General features: G+C 51.5%; 1 protein-coding gene across 1 annotated transcript; it reads left to right on the plus strand.

Annotated features, from left to right (window-relative positions):
- Window positions 1–4842: 4842 nt before the first annotated feature.
- On the plus strand, window positions 4843–9749 carry LOC107314128 (hydroperoxide isomerase ALOXE3-like). The gene is made up of 13 exons (XM_015863046.2): window positions 4843–4980; window positions 5319–5517; window positions 5980–6061; window positions 6164–6286; window positions 6394–6497; window positions 6627–6949; window positions 7042–7245; window positions 7599–7685; window positions 7785–7954; window positions 8034–8155; window positions 8261–8361; window positions 8854–9024; window positions 9159–9749. The coding sequence occupies exons 1-13, from the start codon at window positions 4843–4845 to the stop codon at window positions 9336–9338; spliced, it is 2004 nt and encodes a 667-aa protein (XP_015718532.1). The 3' UTR covers window positions 9339–9749.
- The last annotated feature ends 372 nt before the right edge of the window (window positions 9750–10121 follow it).

The raw sequence follows: 10121 nt of genomic DNA on the forward strand, positions 1-10121 counted from the left end.
GAACAGGGCAGAGCTGAGCCTGCAATGCAGCCTCCTTTGCACAGCCCAGCTCTCAGAGGGTGAGACAGTGTGCTTCCTGAGCAGCTCAGGGCGTTGTGGACAGAAGCAGCCGAGTCCAAAGTTCCTGTGTGAAGTGCTCCGAACATCGGGCTCTCTGGGCGAGCTCCCGGCTGACAGCACTGCTCCCCTCTGCCCTCGTCTGGGCCTGCTGGGAGCTGCAGGGCCTGCTGGGAGCTGCAGGGCCCGCAGGAACTACCACTCCCAGGATGCTGTGCGGCAGCACCGGGTGCCGCCATGACAGTACTGTGTGCAGTGCTGTGCAGGGCTGGGCCTGTGGGCTCAGGGCACCGGGTGCTCCTTCCCTGAGCCTGCCAGGAGGTAAGGCACCGTGAGGGTGGTTTGGGGGAGCGGTCTGCAATGTTGTGCAAAGGAGGCTGCAGTTGCAGGCTCAGCTCTGCCCTGTTCCAGCAATGCACTTCCTTACAACTGGAGCACTGTCACGCTTGCTTCTTGCTTCAACGGAGCAATCGCCCACCGCTTTGCACACCTCTGTGCTCGTGCAAATGGCCACCACCCCATCCCTGCACACACACACACACACACACACACACACACGTACCACCCCATCCCTGCACACCCTCCCACATGCGTGCACAAATCTCTGCAGTGCATGGACACACCTGTGCACACCCACATGTGTGCAGCCCCAGCACTGTCCACAGCTCCGTGCACGCTCATTTGTGCATGAAGACGTGCACAGCGTTGCTCACAGCCATGTGCATACACACAAGTGTGCAAGAACAAACAGTCCACTGGCGTCCCTCTGTCTGAGTCTCACCAGCTTTGTCACCAGAAGAGATTTCAACACTCGAGAATGAAGAACGCACATCTGGCTCCAAGGAATGTAACTCTCCTATCTCCCAGAGATCTCCACTGTCTCACCTGGTCGTGAGCGTCCCTCACAGCCAGCCAGAAAAGCAAGCAGAGGCTGAGACCAAGGAACCCCTCCCTGATGTGCAGCTCTCTGACAGTTTCTCTTTACACAGAGTGCTGGCCGCAGCCGTGTGCATTATCACACGCACTTGTATGGGCAGTTGGTGTCTAGACGTGAAGGAGACTTGCTAAGTGCTCTGCTGACATGTAGGGACAGAAAGAAAATTTCAAGGGGGAGCTGGAGCATGTATATAAAGGATGTACGGACCTACAGTTAAGGATGTGGATTTGCATCTGAGTCCGTGCCTGCAGACGATGCAAGCGCTATGCATTGTCACCCAATGGAAATGATCAAACAGCTGCTTTGGGACAGACTGTCTGTAGGGCTATCATGGTTTTGTACTTTTGTAATTTTGCTATCAGTATTCCACATCATAACATCATGTAAAGTATGGATACTTCTGTTGAGTGTGTAGTCCACAGAAGAAGACTACATATCCCAGAGAACAACAGGGTTAATGATAAGTCACGGGACCAGGACGCTATATAATCTCGTTCCCAGGCTGGAGTGCCTCCTTCTTCTCTCGAACTGCTCTCGAGATGTGGAAGCGTTCCAGCCGTATGCCTTAGAGTTCACAGTAGGCCTCTCAGTTGGGGACTCTCTCTCTCTGTTTCGTTCGATTTGTTAGCCTCAATTATATTATATTGTGTTATCTTGTATTTCGGTATCATATTTAGTAAAATAAGTTTTTCCTCCTTAGATTGTCACTGTTTTATCCCACTCCCTTTTTCCCCCTCCTTTCTGGGCCCCGGGGGGGGGGGCCCACGGGGTGGCTTGGTGGCTCCCCTGTCACGGGCATAGGTAAATCTAAGTAACCCATGACAAGGGCTCAGGAAGTGTGGCCTTCCAAGGTACTTCAGGTGTCCCAAAGAACAGAGGCAAGCAGTGATGATTCCTTTCTCTCTTGATTCTAATACTTGTAGGTAGAGCGCTTGAGAAAGACTTTGGAGGCTTTCCTCAGCCTCTACCTTTCCTTGTACCTTTACAAAAGCAGACTGTCTAAAAACAAGAAGACTGGACACACTTTTTGGGTTTGGTTATTTTTATTAGTATTTTTTTAATATTATAATATATATAATATATATAATATAATATTATTTATTATTGTATTTATTATATTATATATATTATGTATATAATGTATATTATATATATTATAATATGTATATTATATAATCATATATTATAATATATATAATATATAAATAATATATAATATATAAATTTTTTAAAGTTGTTTTGGTGTTTTTGGTGTTTTTTGTTGTTTTTTGTTGTTTTAGTCCAGTCCAATGTAATAAATTCTCAGTCTTACAAGGGATGAATTTTTAAGGCCTTCCTGCTGATGGACCACACTCCACTTGAACATCAAGTGGAGCATGAGGTAGCCTTCATCCAGAAAGGTGGAATCTTGATGGGATGTTGCTGTCTTATGGAGAGGAATCTCGGCGTCCCCCAGGCTGAGCCAACACACGGACACAGATTTCTGGATGGTGACCATCACTTTCTGCCCCTCTCCTGCTGCCTGGTCTCTCTTCGTCATCGGTATCCAGCAGGAGATCACGAAGCCCTGGAGGCACGGTGGTATCCAGCTCATCATCTGAAACTTCTTCCACCAGATTGGAAGGAACCAGTCCTCTTGTGCCGTCTGTCAGCTCTCCCAGAAACCAGCCATCCTCATCCATGTCTCCACAGATGTAAACGTATTGTCCAGCTGTCAGTGGAAGCTCGTTTTCTGGGTCCTCATTCGGGCCCTCAAAAGGATTGTAGCTGTGTAGTTTTGTATAGTTAATTTACTAACTATGATATCAGAATGCAAGATAACACAATATAACACAACACAATTGGAACTAAGGCCAACAAATCAACCAAAATGAAAGAGAGAGTGTCCAAACCTTATTGCCTTACTGCAGGTGAAAAGCGGCAAGGTACCATGTGCTCCTCTACACATTTGCTTCTGTAATCTCTACCTCCCTTATACTCTCTGTTTCGGTGGACTTTTTATTACCCTCCAATTTCCTAACTTCTGTGAATCCCTTCTTACTCTTCAAGCCCCTGTCCATGACAACTGTTATAAGTGAGAAACAAGAGATCATTAGGGGCTGTAAAACAAAGATAGGTGGAAAGGTGTTATCTGCAAAATGCCAGGTTTGGAAGTTATATCCAAAGCAACACAGAGGACAGAAATAGACAGGAACAAGGAACAGAAACCAAACATTTCTTTATTTATTTCAAACCTACAGAAATTGCTTTTGCTTGGGTTGTATCAGCCACTTGTAACTATTCCACACACTACACAAGAGGGTGGATGGAAAAACATCATACTGCATGGCTATGCATCTGGGAATCTGTCCTCTTACTGAGGAATCTGAATGATCACAAAATTGAAGCCTAGGATCATCACAGAGTCAGTAAATCTGGAACTGGGAAACGATCAGAGGATCTGAAATAACAGATTAAATAACTGAAATAACTCCAGTGCTGGCCAGGAGTGCCCTCCCTGTTAACCATGGGTGCCCCCACTGCCCTTCTCCCTCACCTGCTCCTCCCTGAGCCCGTGAACACTCCAGGACCACTACCCAAACCGTACTGAAAGAGGAGTGGAGGGCACCCACTGGTGGTTGTGCCTCCCCAATGCTCAAGTAGCACTGCTCCCAGTGCTCCCAGTGTACTCCACTGTCAGCAGTACTGCTTAGTAACCCCCGCAGCCCTCACTGCCTCCCAGCCACCCCTCCACGTACTCCCAGTGTGCAACACTATTCCCAGTTACATCAGGGTCTCCAAGATCACTCCCCTCCCTCTCCTGGAGAAGGAGGTGGGTGCTGATCCCTCCTGCATTGCAGGGTCTCCCTCGGGGCCATCACTTGGGCAACATCCTCTGGCCATATCTGCCGTGATTAGATTTGCCAGATACAGGGATCAGAGGCCATGGGGACACTCAGTGCACCTATATCTCCCTCAGGTCTCAAGACTCACAGTCAGGCCAATAAACTTGCAGAGCCAGCTCCTTTAGTGGTGGAGAGCTGTGCCCTCTGTGAGGCTGGCTCACTCACTGCTCCAGGCTCACGCATGATTGAAAGGGGTAGTGGTGACCTACTTGGTGTCACAGATCCTCATTCCTTGAGGCTGGAACTGAGCAAGACCTTAAGAAAGAGATTATGGATGCATGTGTGGGGCAAGTGAACTTGAACTTCCCCTGGCACAACTTGAGGCCATCACCTCTCATCCTATTGCTGTTACCTCCTCTCAGGGAGTTGTAGAGAGTGATAAGGTCTCCCTCAGGGCCATCACTTGGGCAACATCCTCTGGCCATATCTGTCAAGATTAGATTTGCCAGATACTGGCTGGTAACGGACATTTGATAAAACCTGCCCTTGAAAGGGAATGCCTGGGTGCCCTAAGGGGCCCTTGTGCAACTGACCTCAGGGCTTGCAACATGCAAACTGCCCAGAACTGCAGATTTCCACCTGAAATATCCTGCACGCTGCCCCCTCCCCTGGTCCAGTTTTACCCCTATGGGCATTTGTTCCACTTTGCTGTCCCTTGCAAACAATGGGGGAGGGAGTGGAGGATGGACTGGGAGAAAAGTGGGAATATCAAAGAAAGAAAAATTAATAGCCTGAACACCATGGGATTGCCTCCACTGAGTGGTGCTTTCTGCTCCGCCCTGCATTGGGGCTGGCCATCCCTGACCCTACTGCTCACCCTGGGGTGCCCCACGTGAGACAGGCAGCAGGAAACAAATACTGCACCAGGGAGGGGATGGGCCACTTAAGTGGTAGGGAGGAGCTGTCTAAAGAGGTACACAGCATCCCAGTGAAGGCTTTTGGCTGCTGCAGCTGCTGGACACCATGGCCACTTACAAGGTGAAGGTGGTGATGGGTGACACCCTTGAAGCTCAGACCAGAAACAGCGTCTACATCACCTTGGTGGGGACTCGAGGCGAGAGCCCACAGACAACAATCAGTTACAAGTTCCTGCCCTGGACGGTAGGCATGGGTACAGGGTCTCTGTAGGGTGAGGGGTGGCACAGGCTGCCCCAGGGGTCTCAGTATGGGTTTTGCTTGAGAGAACTGGAAAAGAGCCTGGTCTTCTCCAAGAGTTGGGCAGAATGGAGGAAAAGGATAATGGAGAGGTAGAAGAAATGGGTGGTGGGGGATGGAGGAAAGGGGAAAGATGTAGGAAGTGGTCTTGGAGGGATGGGTGAGGGGGGTCCTGGAAAGATGCTCTGTTTCCTCACCCCACAAATGGGAATGTTTGCACTGACTGACAAAATGCTGGGACAGACATACTCCCATTCCTAATCATCTCTGCTCTCCCTTCCCAGGTGAAGGAGAGGACAGTGAAGTGCGAGCAGGATCTGGGCCCCATTGTACTAATCCGCCTGACCAAGACACGGCTCTTCCTGGAGGATGCCTGGTTCTGCAAGGAGGTGCAAGTAACAGCCCCCGATGGCACAACCTATCGCTTCCCCTGCTACCAGTGGTTGGAGGGGACCACTACCCAGGAGTTCCGTGAGGGCACAGGTAGGGCTCATCTCATCTCCACCCTCCTATGGTAGCTGGGGTGCGTGGAAGAGGACAGTGGGGTCACACATCACTCAGCCTGGCTCTGTCCAAGTAACCCAAATCCCTTTTGGTGGCATAGTGATAAAGGAGGAGGAATAGGGTGGATGCTGCTACGTGCCCTGGAGACCCTGAAGCAGCTGAAGTTTTTTGGCATGGAAACATATTTTTCCAATCTCTCTCACGTCTGCTATGTCTCACCCCCTTGAGCTGGGTGTCTGCCAAATGGCACAATGGACACTGCTGTCTTGCAGCTATCAACACAATGTCCTTGTACCAGGTGGCAAAGGATGCTCAGTGTGGGGGATGCTGTCATTCCAAACCAAACCGGTTCCAATCAGTATCTTTTCACCCCAATTTTTGGACTGCAGTACCAGCCTCTCACAGGGTCCAGCCTTGATTCCTCTTCTTCTTCACACTAAGGGAAAAAAATGACAGATGATGACCTGGAGATCCTTAAGGAGCACCGGCGCAAGGAACTGAAGGCACGGCAGAAGGCTTACCAGTGAGAGCACTGGGGGAAACAGGGTGATGGGGACCCAGCATTGCCAGTGGGGTGTCCTGTTATGGTGAGAGGTGATGCTGGAGTCCCCATCTCCCTATGCAGGTGGAAGAATTACGCTGAAGGATGGCCCTGTTGCCTCAATGTGGACTCCATCTTTGACCTGGATTCAAACATAGAGTTCTCTTGCACACGAACCAAATCCTTCACTGGCCTCCTCATCTACCAGTGAGCAATGGCCTGGAGTGATGGTGGCAGGTGGAAACCTTCCTGGCTACTGTCTAGGCTGGAGGCAGGTGAGGGAATGAGGAAATGAGACTTGTTCTGCCCCACAGGGGAGCCACACACCTGCTGTCAGGTTTCCTGGCCAGACCCACCTCCTGGAGAAGCCTGGATGAGATGCGAAGCATTTTTTCCAGGACAAAGGGCAGGGACATAGGTACGTGCCTTGCCCTCCCCACTCCTCCTTCCCAGCTCAAGGCCTCCCCCATTCCCACAAATCCAACAGTCATAGCCTGGTGCAGGGGAACAAACAGAGATGGGGCACTGACCTCAAGCCATCTCCTAGTCCCTGAGTACGTTGCAAGCCACTGGCAAGAAGATGCCTTCTTTGGGTACCAGTTCCTCAATGGCAACAACCCTATTGTCATCCGGAATTGCTTGGTACTACCAGAAAAATTCCCAGTAACACAAGAGATGGTGGCCGACTCCCTGGGAAAGGATACCACCTTGAGCAAGGAAATGAAGGAAGGACACATCTTCATTGTGGATTATGAGTTGCTGCAGGGCATCCCAGCAGGTACCATCCATGGGCGGCAGCAGTACGTGGCAGCACCGCTCTGCCTGCTGCACCAGGATGCCAGTGGGCACCTACGCCCCATTGCTATCCAGGTAGGGATATCCATGCCCAGCGCATGCCGCCACCCAGGGGACAACCCCATCCCCATGGGGCGCTGGTCCTACTGTACAGTTTTGTCCCACAGCTCAGCCAGATGCCCGGGCCCAGCAGCCCCATCTTCCTGCCCAGTGATGATGAGTGGGACTGGCTCCTGGCCAAGACCTGGGTACGCAACGCTGATTTCTACAGCCACCAGGTCATCACCCACCTTCTTCGGACCCACCTCTTCGGGGAGGTCTTTGCTGTTGCCACCTTGCGCCAACTGCCCACCTGTCACCCACTCTTCAAGGTAAACATCTGGGAGGTCTTTCGAGGCCACCAGTTCGCCCATCAGCCCAGTCCTCTAGCTGATCTCACCACAGCAGTTGTCCCACACCCAGCCATCTCCATTTTCATGGGAAATTGCTGGTCCCTCCAAGCCCCCCACACCCTCTTCCTTTCTCAAAGTGCCCCTGGCCAAGCTCTGCTGACCCCACGTGCCAGTGCTGACCTTCGGAACAGTCATTTCCCCTTTAGTTTTGCTGTGTCAAAGTCCTCTTTAGGCAGCCAATCCCATGTGGCACTGCTGAGTCTGCACCTGGCCCAGGGTTCCAGGTTACCCTGGTGCCCTCTGGTCAGGGTGACCCATTTCACTCCCTCCAGCTTCTTATCCCACACTTCCGCTTCACGCTGCACATCAACACGCTGGCCCGGACCGTCCTCATTAACCCTGGTGGTGTCATCGACAAGGTGAGCCCCGCAGACATCAGTGGGTGCCGATCACATCTCATGACACCTTCTGCCTGAGCCCTCGGTGGTGAGCAGTCAGTAGTGTCTTCTCCTCACTAGGGCTCAGGGGTTACCCATGAGGGGCTGCTGCTGATTCTTCGACGGGGCATGGAGAAAGTGACCTACACATCACTCTGCCTCCCTGAGGACATAAAAGCCCGTGGCGTCTCCTTCATCCCCAACTACCACTACCGGGATGATGGGATGAGACTCTGGGAGGCCATCAATAGGTGGAGTGGAAGACTCAGCAACATTCACTGATGGCTCCAGAGACATCCTGCAGCCTCATTGTCCCTCTTCCTGTGACAGGTTTGTCTCTGGGATTGTGGCTTTCTACTATACAGACAATGCAGCAGTGCAAAGTGACATGGAGCTGCAGGCTTGGGTGATGGATATATTCACCAATGGCTTCCTGGGCCGGACATCCTCAGGTACCATTCTGTAGCCCAGTGGGCACACGAGGCTCCTAGGTATCCCCAAAGCCAAGGGGGTGCCTTGGACAGGGCCCTGATGGCTCTTTGCCCCCTGTCGTTCAGGCATGCCCTCCTCGCTGAAGACAGTGGCAGAGCTCAACAAGTTTCTTACCATGGTGATGTTCACTTGCTCAGCACAGCATGCAGCTGTCAACAATGGACAGGTGGGTTAGGGACAGGGAACGTGGCAGGGCACTTCTGCACTTCAAGAATCCCCATCTGCCCCATTCTGTAGAGTTATTCCCTGCTGACCTCTTTGCACACTGGAGGGAAGTCTCCTTCCAAGACCATGGAGAACATGTGTGTCTACCGTCTCTATATGACAGTGTTCCCTGTTTGTCCCCAGCCTGCACTGAAGGGACAACCTTGTCCAGTCCCTCCGTGCACTTAAGAAATTGTCCCCATCTGAGACCTCTCTGCAAGAGAATGGTCCTCCTTTCATGTTCGGGGGGGAACATCCGTCCATTTACACTGGTAGGACATCCCTCTCATGCACCACAGGGACATCCCCATTGCATACCAGAGAGCCATCTCACCTCCATGTTGGAGGGACATCCCCACCTCACTTCAGGACAGTGTCCTCATCCAACTTGTCCCCATGCCAAATGGATGGCCCTGCCTATCTCCTCTGTTGACTGCAAACTTTCTGCCCACAGTATGACCTGGGCGCCTACCTACCCAATGCCCCATCCTCCATGCGCCACCCACCACCAGAGGAGAAAGGAAAGGCCTTCCTCCAGCACTTCCTGGACACCGTTCCTGAAGTTGATACCACTGCCAACATTCTGGTGGCTCTCATCCTCCTCAGCTCCCGACTGGAAGACATTGTGAGCCTTCCTCACCACCTGGGTACACCTGAGCCCAGATAGTGGTCCGCATTGCCCAATCGATGCCAGGTGGCTCAAGGCAACTACGCCAAGTGCCTAGACCTGATGGAGTCCCCATTCTTTTCTCCCTCTAGAAGCTCCTGGGGCATTATCCAGAGGAGCGTTTCACAGAGGCAGAACCCCGGCGGCTCATCAGGACCTTCCAAAGGGAGCTGGAAGACATCCACGATCACATTGAAGAGAGAAACTACAGGGCTGAGCTGAGATACAATTACATGAACCCACAGGAAATTGAGAACAGCATCTCTATCTAAGCTCCCAGGTACACCTGGCACCCCTAATACCTGAGCACCAGCATGCCCAACTTCCAAAACCAAGATACCCTCAGCACATAGCACATATAAGTACTCAGAACTAAGATGCTCTAGCACCAGCTACCAGCACACCTTGCATTCACTGCAATACACAATCCACAGAACTGGGCACCTCCTACACTCCTCACACCCCGCATCTGTGCATCCACAGTGCCCAGCACCTCACAACCCAGTATCCAAAACCCAAACATCCCCAGCACTCAGCACCCTCAGCACCAAGAGCTCAGCACCCGCAACACCCAGCACCCACCATGTGTGCACGCTCAGAAGCCCCCGCCCGTGAGCAACCAGCATGCCCAGCACACAAAATTAGGCACCCCCAGCACCCACCTCTTCAATAAATGACATCTGTCAGTCAAACTCTGTGTGCTGTTTCAAGTGCAAGTGTCTGACCTCTTTGGGGCTAACCAAAAGATAAAGCATATTACTAAGAACATTGTACAAATGCCTCTTGACCACTGTCAGGCACAAGGCATCAACCAGCTCCTTAGGAAGACCATTCCAATGCTGATCACCATTACAGTAAAGGCATTTTTTCTTAATTATAGAGTCATAGAAAGATTTGGGTTGGAAGGGACCTTTAAGATCACCTAATTGCTATAGGCAATTGCTATAGATCACCACTGCTATAGGCAGGGATGCTTCCTACTAGACCAGGCTGCTCACAGTCCCATCCATCCTGGCCTTGAACACCTCCAGGGAGGGAGAATCCACAACCCCTCT

The sequence above is a fragment of the Coturnix japonica genome, chromosome 5 (genome assembly GCF_001577835.2).
Source record: "Coturnix japonica isolate 7356 chromosome 5, Coturnix japonica 2.1, whole genome shotgun sequence".
NCBI classification, from domain to species: Eukaryota; Metazoa; Chordata; class Aves; order Galliformes; family Phasianidae; genus Coturnix; species Coturnix japonica.